The 14,359-nt window shown below is 42.9% G+C and overlaps 2 protein-coding genes across 2 annotated transcripts; one reads left to right on the top strand and one right to left on the bottom strand.

Annotated features, from left to right (window-relative positions):
• The first annotated feature begins 9,890 nt into the window (after positions 1-9,890).
• Positions 9,891-10,742, top strand: LOC128715526 (proliferating cell nuclear antigen). Its single transcript, XM_053810432.1, has 2 exons — positions 9,891-10,386; positions 10,456-10,742. The coding sequence occupies exons 1-2, from the start codon at positions 9,891-9,893 to the stop codon at positions 10,740-10,742; spliced, it is 783 nt and encodes a 260-aa protein (XP_053666407.1).
• A 704-nt stretch (positions 10,743-11,446) lies between these two features.
• LOC128715520 (DNA replication licensing factor Mcm6) lies at positions 11,447-14,118 on the bottom strand. The gene is made up of 4 exons (XM_053810427.1): positions 14,027-14,118; positions 12,927-13,960; positions 11,639-12,843; positions 11,447-11,554 (listed from the first exon to the last, which is right to left on the bottom strand). The coding sequence occupies exons 1-4, from the start codon at positions 14,116-14,118 to the stop codon at positions 11,447-11,449; spliced, it is 2,439 nt and encodes an 812-aa protein (XP_053666402.1).
• Positions 14,119-14,359: the final 241 nt, after the last annotated feature.

Below are 14,359 nucleotides of genomic sequence, written 5' to 3'. Positions count from 1 at the left end.
AACGTTTTGTCCACAAACGTGTCAATAACAACTCTGCCACAAGTCACCGAAAATGGTGTCAGCGAGAAACAGAGTGCAACACCAACAAAAAAATCTATTGCTCAATAGCTACTTAACATCGGTGAACCGTAAAAGCCTACGATACACACACGGTATAGAAGCCGATCGATGTCTACACATGTGCGAATGAAGTATGGTTGCTACTGCGGTCGTTTCAGGGCATGGAATATGGCTACATTATTGAATTCACTGCATCAAACTTGATGTTTCTTTCTAGGTTTTCATTTCTGTTCCTGGTTGCTTCATGGCCAATACGAAAACTAACCTTTCCATCGTTCAAGTGCTTGCTTTGATTTTCTTTAGTTACATGATATGCTTTACTATGTGCGGTACCACTGGAACTGAAACTATTAACTAACCATTGAAGGACTACGACCCACGCAGGTTTGCTTCAACAAAACTAATCTCTATCAGCGAAGAACAAGTGTTGTTCCTTTACGTCACCAATAAGCTTCACATTTTAAATTTATTTAAAAAAATATCATATCAACTGTACAATTCCCACTATCAATCACTGAGTGAAATCAGCAATACGATTTACTCAGTGAGTAATCTATAACTGCATGTGAAATTATTATCAATGCCAGTTATCTGATAGAGCACCACGATTCTCATCTGTATTTTATGGTGCTCGATACTTGATTTCAATCAACCCTAATAGCAGGTCAACTCGATTGGAGATATGGAACACGTGGAAGGCCAACATCCAGTCAACCATATACCATGCACATCACGTTGTGTTGCGCTAATGCATTGATGGTATCATGTTTTATATCTGTTTCAATGACGAAACGACGATGAGACACCAAATACGCTAAAGAAATCAAAGAAACATTGCAGCCACTGTTTTTTTTCGGTTCTTTCCTTTCTTCCTCGCTATCATTGCGTGTACCTTACGGGGCCGTAACATTGAACGTAGAATTGAGCGTTTGCTTTACTTTATCTAATGATAGCGCCGATGGAGCACAAATTCTTAATGTATTGACTAAATCAAAGCTGCTGCACGATTCAGCTATTTTGCTCGAAGCTACCAAATTCACCTGACCAAAAGTTTCATTCATCCCATTCGCTACAACGTTGCAGATATAAACGATTATGACGGGGGTATACATGAAAGCGCAGACTACAAATAACTACAAGAAAAATTTAAAAACCCAAGTTACCGAGACGAACGAACCGTTGCAAAATCTGGTTTTCGTACATGGTGTGGCTTCGTACAAAATAAGCTCCTCCAGAAATGCCCTATAAATCAAACGGTTCATCTGTTTCTTGAGGTGATAGCATGCTTCTTTCAGTAAACTTTCCAAAGTGATGTATTGCTCCCAAAAGAAACAATCGAGCTAGTGGAGATCGTTTGTAATATGCCGCACGTTCGGCAACAACATACTGCAACACCCACGATGACCATCCTTTGCCCAAATCCAGAACGATGATAGTGCAAGTATTTTCTGTTGCTGGTACACCGGCAAATCCACTCTTTCACACATATGTATACGCGTACACGCTGCTACCGTACACCGTAACGCTCGGTCGATTCCCGCTGGTCTGATGAAGTGCCGTGAATTTACAGGTTGACAGTGGCTAGATTAACAGATGATGATTATTTGCAACGGCGTTTTTACCACCAAAAGGGTTTAAATGGAACATTTTTCTGTGTTAAACAGATGTGATGCGTACTTCAGAAATGTTTCTAAACGTATGCTTTGTGATAGAAAAGTAAGTAGATCGCGAACAGAATCTTAACATCGGAAGCTCTAAAATAAAATGTATTGAATACAAATATTCTGACCTACGTTTTACCTTAGGTACATTTCTAAATTTTAAACACCAAGTTATTAATTTGCTTTTTTTATGATGCCCAAGTACACCACACTATCAAACTGCACAACGCATTCAATCTTGTGGTCAATGACAATATCTTTCGCTTGCAGGCAGTTTGTTTTACATTCTGGAACTTCTGCTAGTCTACTTTTCGTAACAATTCACCTCTTCCTCAGATAATAGACCATGCAAAATCATTTTTTTACCGTTCGATGATTACTCATTAATCACTTTACCAACAGCTTCCTTTCATCTGTGTGATGATATATATCCTGTTGTGAACATCTATATACATCCTTTGCAAACAAACCGGGTATCCAGGAACGTATGCTATTGAGTTCCACTACGACCGGTTTATTGAGTGACCGTGGTACCATTTCCCCTTCACTCATTCAGTCATTTCCAACGCATGCCCAAAGGAAAGAAAAACACGTGTTTCCAGTCAACGGCGACTTTCTCCGCCGCTTTTGTGTGTTGTCGATACAACCGGCAGGTGTAAAACATAAACCAAAACTTACCCTAACGTTATGCTGCTGCAGGAGCTGCAAAAATGATTGAACGCACTTAGCCGAGCGTCAACTAGAGGAATTACTTTGTGATGCAAAATGCAGCCCACAGCTTAGCTCCGGTTACCACCGTTTTTTACTAAAAGTGCATTAGATTTGAACGGCCATACAACGAAGGAATGGACACAGAATGGAATGCCCTCTGTACTATTTCCAGTCCACTAAAAGACCAGCACAATGGTGTATGATTTAGTTCGATATTTTCATAGCACGGACAGAATAGTTGCTCAGGTCATTTCACCGGTACAACCGTACGTCTTGTTGCAGTGTGCGTAATACACCTATCTGCCCACAGGCGATTAAACCGACCTGGCATGAAATGTGCGACTGTAAGAAAATAATGCCTAAAGCAGTGGAACGGTTTCAAGCAGATGAAACATATTCAAGAAACGGTATCTTAAAAATGTTTTGCATTTATAAGCAAAGGAAGAAAAATTATCTATGTAGAAGATCTAATTTCATACACCGTCTTCCAATGATTCCAATTCCAATGATTAGGACACTGCATTGTACAACTATAATCGAAATAAATCTTCAAAATATGAAGCAGGGAAGTTAGTTCACATAACTTAACACGGAATATTAGATCATAAATCAAAAATATGCAATAAAATTACATTACTACCATTTTATACTTTCGTTTGTTACCTCAAACCTGCTTACGGAGTAGTTGTTTTTGTCTTGGTTTTCTTCTTGTTTCTGGCCATTAAGCCCACCCAGACACTTTACCCCTACAATATGCAGAATGCACTGTTGAAAGCCGGACTTCTCATCATTATTTACAACGTATCTAACTCACGCTATAATGCATATTCTTATAACGAAAGATTCTTGATTGTACCGATCCTGCAAACTATCGATATATCAATTTTAATGGGCCCTCAGTTAATAGTAACTCGCAATATATAGTTGTATCCGTTTCGTATTAAATTTGAATACTTTCAAATTGCTCTCGTACCATCCGTCATTGAAGCGTTGGGCTCAAATAACGGCCACGCGTTTATCGCCAGATGCACCATGGCTGAACGCGTAGCCGTTCGTTCAATGCAAAAAGGTCTAACCATTTTCTGCACCACTGGTGTGTGAACAAGATTCAAGCACCTTCACGCAAGCCATCAACACCGCCGAACAAAAGGTTTATACATACGTAATACGCTCAATTATATGCAAATGAGATAACACCAATCAAATTTACATACATCAGACACGTACGCTGCTAGCTTTATAATTAATTTCTTGCTAAATTTTAGCTCCTTTCTCCTTACTGCATGCCGCGGTTTGTAGCCACTTTCGGTAAGAAGCGTATTATCCTTTCGGCAAATCTGTGCCCCTTGTTCCTTGATCCATTGCAACATACGAAGGTATCGGTCTGATAAAGAACAGCCAGTGGAACGAACACGGCAGGAACACACTAATGGACATGACTGCCGTACACATTGTCTTGAAAATACGCCCAACAACTCCATACCGCTATGATGAACCCAGAATCTATCACCAATGCTGTTGAGCAGGACAATAATTCTTCCTACACAGAGTATGAAACATTACGATCATAACGTCAACGCCAACGCTAAAATGTCTCAAAATGTTTAGTATGTAGTTTTGTATGTATAGTAGCATGATAATAAATCTTTTATTTTGCTAATATTATACATTTCACAATAATCTGTGTCATGTTGGTAATCAGTATGCTTGCAAAAGAACAAAAATTTCAAGAAATATAATACAACAGTTTTATAAAATTATCGCCATTGACGCAAATCGCCAGAAATCGCACATTGCAACACAATTTTGAAGTTTAAAAAACAAAATAGGAACCATAACACAACAGGAGAATAAATTGCGAAGGCCAGTTTTCATAAGCTCTGCATCTGCATTAACAACCAGTGACTAAATGCAGGACTCCATCAGCATCAATGGATAAAGAATCTCACTTATTATGTTTTCATGAAGACACGTGTATGTGCCTTGAAATAAACAAAATGATAGTAAAATAATAGAGTAATAGAATGTGAGAATGCGGTTGATGCGCATTAGCAACCTTTCAATGATTTGTTTCACATTTGTTTAAATTTAAGAGTTAAAATTCCAAGAGTTCGCGAAAGGATATTCGAATTTAACTAGAAATCTTGAACATGAAACTTAAAGAACTGTTTCAAGGAAGATGTTTCTCATCTTGTTTTATCCATGCATGATAATACACATTGAATTTCGACCAACGTTCTATATCGGGTTGTCACAATATTTTTTTTGCGTTCCACCAATTTCTTTAAGCATGTTCTAGTTGTCTTAGTATGCGAGCTTCATTTAATCTATTTATGTACATCAGATCCAATCAGGTCTTATACGGCTGCAGGTTCTTCTTCTTCTTTAACGGCACAACAACCTCAAGAGGTCTAAACCTGCCATTTCTGTCTTACTTTGACCGCCCCCAGATTAAATGCAATGAAAACTGTGATTAACAGAGTACTTCCGTGGAGTATTGGCGCTGGGCGTGTAGGAGTTAGAGACAGCAGTTTTTCACACGACAGGATCGGTACGAAATCCTATTCAAACCATTCAATTTCCATCCCTGTAACATCTCTGACTATCCAGCTACATCATACAATTAAGTCTTGGCAGGAATCACTCAATAAAACAACTTCCGAACGATTTGGCGTATATCGAGTTTTCGCTTATAGAGAATTTCCATATTCATATCGATTATACCTCATATTGAAAAGTTGAAATATATTGCATAAGGGGCCATAGAAAATTTCGTCATTAAATTACGATGATCGAAGAGCTTATTTTTCAAATCTTCTATCGAAATAACTAACAAACGTTCAGTTTTTCTTTGTTATTTCATTGTGATTCAAAATTTCGAATTCTGCCGTCCGTAGAACTCCTTTGATTATTTATAAACATTCCTTTTTCCAAAAAGTCGATTATTGCGAAATCGCAGTATCTTTTCCCGAGTTAAGCGAATGCTTACGCTAGAAAAATTCACGTTACTCGAATTTTCGCGTAAGTCGAATCAGTAGCGTGTTTAGCTCATTGGAGGCCCCGAGTGGAGTTGGAATCGTTGGTAGTTGGGATCAGTGGAGTTATTATTGAAGAGAATGTAATGCTATATGCATTATAATGCATTATAATAATGCAATAGAATGAAATGTATAGAAGCGATATTACAATAAATCTGATTTTGACTAGAAGTTATTGGATTTGCTTCTCTGTTTGAGTTTGGTCCTACAAAATTTTATCCATCGCTTTAGAGTGTTAGCAAGAATGTTGGTGGTCTGCGGAAAACTATCCTTATCCAAAATAATTTTAGCACCAGAATGGTCATTTCAGCTAATTCTAGGATATTCCCTACCTATAATATACTGCTGGTCTCGACTGAAAAGATTTCAAGTTGCATTTTGTTAACTTACTTCTTAATTGTTGGGTCAATTGCCTCAATCTACAGGTTCTTAGGGCTTAAGATCATCATCAGTTTTTTTAACCTTTTGTAATTCATGCAGGTAGACTAATCAGGTAAAAAAAATCACTATTTTCGCGTGTTAAAACAGTATGCGTTGGTTCTCCCTTTGTCGCGCCCATTTATCGTTTTTTTGATCCTCGCTCGCCAGTAACCCCTGCCTGAACCTCAATTTCAGTCTAATCGGACTCGACTTCAGACCAGTATGAAGTATGATGACGACAACGCCAACCGTGAGCATGTTGCCAAATTCGATCGAATCGGTAATATTTATTAACAGCTGGTTGGCTAAAAGGCAGCAGGGAACTTAAATGAACAATCATTAAAATCTTTCCTTTGTAAGTGAATAGGTTTTTGATAATGTTAACATTAAAAGAAACTGTTTCATGTCTTACTTGGCTTCCAGCCACTGTAGTTTTCACCACTGCGGCCCACATACTGAACTGTTCGGAGACTCCTGCCCTGGACAACACATCCTTAGCGGACATCCAAAAATGCGTCTAAATTCAGGCTAATCCATCATGATGTACATACTCCCATGTTGGCTTAGCTTGCTTCCAAGTTAAAAGTCATGAGTCAAGACACGGGACCTCATCGGCTTGAGGCCCCATTCAGCTCGCTGCCTCCCGAAACCGCTTAGTTTGCTAGTCGTTTAACCAGCCACCGAGTCGAATTTTGTTTTCCAGGATCTAACCGTGCATCTATACCTAGCGGTCTTCCAAGGTACGCTGGCCACTGAGTGTCCTAGGGAAAGTATTGGAGCGACTCATACAGCGGAGACTCACGGAGCATCTCGATGCGACGGGGGGCCTCTCTGATGCCCAATACGAATTCCGGAAAGAACGCTCCACCATAGATGCCATCAAGCGGGTTCTCGCCAACGGAAAGGTTGGGCTCGACAAAAAGCGCAAGGGCGACCGACTGTGCGCAATGGTGACCATCGACGTGAAGAACGCCTTCAACACAGCCAACTGGACAGCGATCGGAGAGGCTCTGCAGCGAAGGAACACGCCACCGTACCTCCTGGCGATGCTGCGGAACTACTTCGAGAACCGCACGCTCCACTAAGAGACGGATGAAGGACTGGTCTCGTTACCAGTGTCGGCAGGCGTCCCGCAGGGTTCGGTTCTAGGGCCAACACTGTGGAACGTCATGTACGACGATCTTCTTCGGCTGGAGCTGTTTGGGCTGCGTGCGGATATCATCGGGTTTGCTGACGACGTGACGTTCACCCTTCTGGGGAGAAACACTCAGGACATCAGCGACCTTGCTGCGAGGAACCTGGAAACAATCGAGCGTTGGATGAGCGGAGTGGGTTTGCAGCTGGCCCATCAAAAGACCGGCTACATGATCTTCTGCACCCACCATACCCCGCAGATAGGCCAACTACGAGTGGGGGGGGACACGATTGTTTCCACGGAGACGCTCAAATACCCCGGGGTTGAGCTCTGCCGCAAACAGCACCACAGACGTCATCTGGAGCAGATTTGGAGCAAGGCATCTCGTATCACGAATGCCATGACCGCCCTTATGCCGAACAAGTGTGGCCCAAATAGCAGCAGAAGGAGACCCCTGGTGAACGTCGGAAATAGCATTGTCCGTTACGCTGCACCGGCGTGGGGACGACAGCTTCTACAGCGCCTTCCAAACGGTTTCCTATGACGCCGCCTGCGTTGATGCCGCCTGGTTGCAAGCACCATACCACTAGCTCTCCTGCTAGAGGAGGACATCCGCTGCCACGACGAAAAGGCAGCGACGGCAGGCGCAGCACCAGACATACGCAAGCGACAACGCGAGGAGACCATGGAGCGCTGGCAGCAACAGTGGGCAGCCGGTACAGAGCAGCAGCAGAGTTCGCCAGGTTTGAAGACAAGGAGACTGATCCCGGACGTCTCGTCATGGGTTGGTCGCAAGTACGGAGAGATAGATTTCTATCTCACCCAGGTCCTTACCGGACACGGGTTCCTTCGTAGCTACTTCGTCAACAAAGGCACCCTGGAGGGCTCGCCTAACTGTCCGGTGTGTGAGCACTAAGTGGAGGATGTCAACCACGTAATTTTCCACTGTCCACGGTTCGCTCGTACACAACACGAGATGCAGCAGCAAAGCCACAACCCCTCGACGATGGACAACCTTGCAACGAAAATGTGTGCCAGCAGCAATACATGGGAAGCAGTCCGGACAGCCGCTCGGACAATCTTCAAAACCCTCCAAGTGAGGTGGAACGAAGAAAGTCCTCCAACGGCAAGACGACGACGACAACAGTAACGGCGGAATACAAACCAAGCGAATAGCGACCTCCGCTCACCGCAACACAGGGCAACGAGATTAGACGCAACGGCAGCAGCGACGAGTAACCAGGACAGCAGCAGGAGCTAAGGTCCACCCGGGAGCAGCGGCCACGGACGGGCGGGCTAGAAGCAGCAGCAGCGGAAGGAAGGCACAAAGCAGCAGCAGCAGCAAGGACAACAAGGAAGACGACGCGGCAGTGCGTCAACAGCTTGGGTGCATCGCACAAACGACCCAGCATGGAGTACTACGCACATCAGCGCATCGGCAGGGTTCGGATCAGGTCGAGGAGTGGTTTAGTGAGGTCGCGTCGGCTGCTTGGTCCGCTTCACGGGCCCAGCGGAACGATGAATCCCACATAACCCATCTAGGGAAGCACGGTCGAGCCGCGACAGTCCCCTCTAGGTGGGTACCTTTTGAAGGTTCCTTCCCCGTTAACAAAAAGAAAGGTACGCTGGCCAACGTACGTGTCATTTTGGTCTCCCACAAATCGTGAGAAGCTCCCAACGTATCTGTTAGCGTACCCAGCCCCATAGTAAAAGCCATAGTTGGCTAACGTACCTGTGAAGACCGCTAGGTATAAATGCACGATAATACTTCTTTTCAAGTTCATAATTGAAATTCCTAGATTTATTTGAAAGTTTTGAAAAAAATTAAATTTTGCAAATAAAAAGTTCAATTGTACATTGAAAATTACATTATCTGTCAAAATTTCGGGGAGGCCGGTGGTACCGATGGTGTTTCGATAGCAACACCGGTCTTCACACGACAGGAACGGTCCGAAACCCAAAAAATTTAGTTCGCAACTTTTAAACATACGTAACATTTTATTAGAAAAACACTTAATGTTCATAATAGTTGTTTTATTATTCTTGAAATAATCGTATAAATATCAATGTTGGGTGTGCATTGTAACGTGATGATCTTTGATCGTGATGATGATTTTTGATGCCTTAATGCTACATATAAACGATGTTTTAGAGGAAATTCGAGATACGCGAATATTCGAGATACGCGGATTTCACTGGTACGAATTATCCGCGTATCTCGGGTATCGACTGTTTAAGACTATGATATAAAACAAAGAAATGTGGACTTAAAACAATTATTGAAACAAATTTATTTTCGATTGTGAATTATCGTTTTGTTCTTTTCTATTGTCTTGACGCCTCAAAATGTAGGCAGAATACCAGACAGGCAGAATTATGGTTGGGCTTACCAGGATGGTGCTCATCATCGACCATATGAAGCATATGAGACAATATATGAAAGTAGCACAGAGAGCTCAATTGCTTAAAACTTTTTTTTTTGCAGATATAATTTACTTTCAACAGAAATATAGCAAAAATGGTCCTTTTCAAAACAAAAAAAAGGCATCGACCACTGTGCTAATGTAAACGTCAGAACTGCCATTCGTTTTGACATATTGCTGTTGTTGTTTCGCGCCTTTTTGTAGGCATCAACGTTGGACCGCCAAATTACAAGAATCTACGCGTAATTGTCTTCACATCTTGGTCGCGCACGCACGTACGTGAGCAGTTTTCCGTAGTTGTTTCCGATATAGTTTTGTTTCTCCAAATTTAAGTGAGTATCTTTATTGACTATCCGTTAGGTGTTTATACTATGGTGTTTACACTATAGTTTTATTTGTAAAGTGCTAAAATTAAGCTTGGTTTTGTTTCTGTAGCATCAACATGTTTGAAGCACGACTAAACGCCAGCAACGTCCTTAAGAAGGTCCTGGACGCTATCAAGGATCTTCTGAACGAAGCCACATTCGATTGCAGTGATTCCGGCATTCAGTTGCAAGCGATGGATAACTCCCATGTTTCTCTCGTGTCTCTATCGCTACGCTCCGACGGATTCGACAAATACCGGTGCGACCGGAACTTGTCGATGGGAATGAACTTGGCTAACATGGCCAAGATCATGAAGTGTGCAAACAACGATGACACACTAACTATGAAAGCGCAGGATAATGCTGACACTGTTACGTTCATGTTCGAATCACATAACCAAGAAAAAGTGTCTGATTATGAAATGAAACTAATGAACCTAGATCAAGAGCATTTGGGCATTCCGGAAACGGATTATGCTTGCGTCGTGCGTATGCCAGCCATGGAGTTTGCACGCATCTGTCGTGATTTGTCCCAGTTTGGCGAGTCTGTCGTCATTTCGTGCACCAAGGAAGGTAAGCGTCAACAGAATTGAATAAATAATATCATGTTACTGTAACGATTATTGTATTTGGCTTTCGCAGGTGTGAAATTCTCCGCATCTGGAGATGCTGGCTCGGCTAACATCAAGCTAGCACAAACTTCCACCGTAGATAAGGAGGAAGAATCGGTCATCATTGAAATGCAAGAACCAGTTACACTTACCTTCGCTTGCCGCTATCTGAACTCTTTTACCAAGGCAACGCCGCTGTGCAACCAAGTACAGCTGTCAATGTCGGCTGATGTGCCGCTGGTCGTTGAATACCGAATTCCCGACTTGGGCCACATCCGCTACTATCTCGCACCTAAGATTGAAGACGATGAGAATTAAGTTAAATAAAAATACAAGTAAGACCACCTTTTTATGTACTGTAACTCAGCTTCATTCATTATGTTGTTATCGGGCTCCATTACGTTTGTCTTGGCCGATCGGTCAGTCCTGCTCAGTCGGTAGGAAGCACCTTCCTGGTGAGATTTATCAAATTCAAGAGTGTCAATGACTCAAGTGTGAATAAGACTACACCAGTTCATGATCATCTACATGATAAACATCCTATGGATTGACTAGGATGTTCATACAGGTAGACAAAATGTTTTCCCCTGATCTTAATGATATAGTTTAAGAAAGACCACCCCTTGTCTTACTCTCGTAAATATAAGAAATTAAACACTTATCGTGTTAGAAACGTTCTTGCAGTACAGTACTAACTAGCTACAGTTGATGAACCGAATAACACGCGTAAACATAATATATGGCTATTTGCTGATTTTAGTAAAACTCTATTGAAACTCATGCTGGTAGAATTATGAGGGATCAAAGATATCAAACAAGATGTTTAAATAAGCTCCATCCGCTTGCCATCTCTTTTCACAATATCTGTACATGTCAGCGTATTGACATCATTGTAAAGTTTATTGTTCATATGGTATAAAAAAGCAAAATGAAACACGCACTTACTTATTATAAAACTCCATTATCAATTACGTGAGAAAAGTTGGCGTATGAACCAATACATCGGATACGAACTCATTAGATTAACTTTCGACAATGTAATTAGGATGAACCACCAGCAGCACATCTTCGTCCCCGGAGGATCCTTTCTCGTCAAGTCCAGCCTTCTTCAGAGGTATGATGACTTGGTCCTGCCACAAAAAGAAACAACCCATATAACGTTAAAACTATTCCGAAACTAGTACAACAATCGATGAATGAACATTGTTACTTACATGATAGATCAGTCGGTCGATCACCTTTTCAATTAAAATCTTTCGCTCCGTCAGTTCCTCCAACGATTCCAGTTGATCCTCAACTTGACCAAGGTACCAGTTTATTAACTGCGTCTTGCTAATTCCTTCCTGTTCGATTTCTTCCGATTCAATGCGACTCTCCTCATTGCGCATATGAATGACCAGCATGTTGGACAGATTTTTGTACTCTTCAAAGGAAAGTGTGAGTTTCTTCTTGGTGACAGCCGTTGCTTCGTGACCGTTCTCATCAGTTCCATTCGTTGCTGGTGTATCTTCGGGTGTATCCTCTGCAGTATCCATAATGTTTTCGCCTTCCTCTCCTTCCTCATCATCCAAATGAATGTCCGGCTGTTCCACTCTGATGATTGATTTGTTCAGCAACCGGTAAGCTTCCTTCACATGCTGTTCAGTCACCTCTTCATTACATTCCATTTTGGCCATTGCTTCACTTAAACGGATCATACTTTCAAGCTGCCGAACGGTAATTCGCCAAGTGCTTTTGCCACTTGTACCTGTGTCACGCTGCCGCAAATGTCCATAGTTCTCAACCAGCAGCTGCATGGCTTCAGGTTTGATAACTGGTTTAAACTGACGTGCAAACATTATGTACCTCAGCACGTCCTCACGCGAATAGGCCTGTTCTACACGATTTTCAATGTGGGAATGCAGATCGACAATCTTTCTAGCGATCGCGTAATCAACCACCTCATTGCACTCATCAACCAGAATGAAAAACAGATCGAAACGCGACATAATCGGAGCCGTCAGCTGAATGTTCTGCTGTAGCGATTTCGACCGATCGTACCGGCCACCGATTGGATTTGCTGCGGCCAAGATCGAGGTACGAGCGTTCAGTGTGGCTCGTACGCCCGCTTTAGCAATGGAAATTGTCTGTTGTTCCATGGCCTCGTGAATCGCAACCTGGTCGTGCGGGTCCATCTTGTCGAACTCATCGATGCAGCAAATGCCATTGTCCGCCAGCATAAGTGCTCCGGCTTCGATAACGAAATCGAAACTTTCCTCATCTCTTACTACGGCCGCTGTCAGACCTGCAGCAGACGATGCTTTACCCGATGTGTATACCGCACGGGGCGAAAAGTCGGACACTTGTTTCAGGAACTGAGATTTTGCTGTGCTGGGATCGCCCACAATACACACATTTATGTCACCACGGAGAGTAGTTTCTGCAATATACAAACAAACCCCAGACCCGAGCGATTAGACGAATTGTGAAACATTTTGTTTAGATGAACTTTCAACCACTTACTCTCCTGTGTAGTTTTGGCCACACCACCGAACAGCATCAGCAGAATTCCTCGTTTTACTTCGTCGTTACCATAGATCGAGGGAAAAAGGCTGTTTATTAGGTGTGAATACAGTCGGGGGTCACGGGACATTTCATACACTTTGTTCCATTCCGCATCAGTCATGTGCTTCTTCATGTCTTCCGATGTTACCTCACTCATCGGCAAATCGGTACCGCCGAATCGAGACGAAGTCACCTGCACCGAACAGGCTAGAAAAGCCATTTTGTAGTTCAAATCTCGCATACCCAGAGCCTTCAAACCTCGAACGCCCTCGGCTGCATTATCGCCCTGCTTATGACGCGACCCGATTTCAGCCTTTGCTCCTGGCAGTTGCAGTGCTCCCACATCCGGTATTACGATAAGCGTTCCGGTGAAATCATATCGGTCTCCCGCTTGCACCGTTTCTACCATCTCTGCACGCAAAATCACCTCAACCGAGCGCGGAATACATCCTCGCGGGAGTTCGGCTTGCGTCTCCTGAATGCGCACCTTTTGGAAATCAATGAACAATGATTTGTCCACTTCGAGCATGAACCGACGACGATTGGCACACACTGGATTGCGGCAGATGGTCGGATTCGTGAATTTGAACTGCTGCTCTACGTCACGAATTTCCGTCTGACAATCCAGACACACGAAAGTTCCCAACACCAACTCCGGATGTACTGGATGCGTGCGTACCACCTGACCGGAGATGCGAATCAACGTTCCAATCTTGGAAGTGCTGAGTTCACGAACTTTATGGCGCGTCGGTACATCTACAAACGATACGTAGCATTCCTTCGGCTTTTTCAAGCTCGTCCGATCCCGTACAAAATTCGACACCGATTGGCAGAGATAGGGAAAGATGCGATAGTATTCCTCAATGATCGCAGTAGCCAGCGTTTGGTTGTAATTTTCTACATCCTCAAAACTGACCTCTAGCGTAGACCGATCCGGATTGACCAGATCTAGCACCGTTTTCAGATATTTGATCTCGCCGTCCTCTTTGAACCTATGGAACAATGTTAAAAGCGCATGAACAAACAATGAAACCATTACCGACTGCTACCGTACTCACTCTTCGAGAAAATCCAGGAACAATTTCTGACATCGTACTCCAACTTCATCCCGTACACGAAGCTGACCAACATGCGCATCTGCTACATCCATTATAATTCACCGAAAACTTAGTTATGTTCAATTATTAACAATTTTTATTCTTCTCGCAAGTGTTCTCTTTCACGAATCGCAAACAAGCAACAAGCGCGCGCCAATTTCAGATGACATTCGTTGGACACAACGCCACCAAATAGTGGAAACGTTGGACATTTTATTTGACATTCTGTAAATTTGAAATTCAAGCAGTCCAGTATTCCAGGGGTTGTAACTGATGATGATGCAGTGAGTAGCA

Source organism: Anopheles marshallii, chromosome 3, assembly GCF_943734725.1.
Source record: "Anopheles marshallii chromosome 3, idAnoMarsDA_429_01, whole genome shotgun sequence".
Lineage (NCBI taxonomy): Eukaryota > Metazoa > Arthropoda > Insecta > Diptera > Culicidae > Anopheles > Anopheles marshallii.
This window is presented reverse-complemented; position numbering and strand designations above follow the sequence as displayed.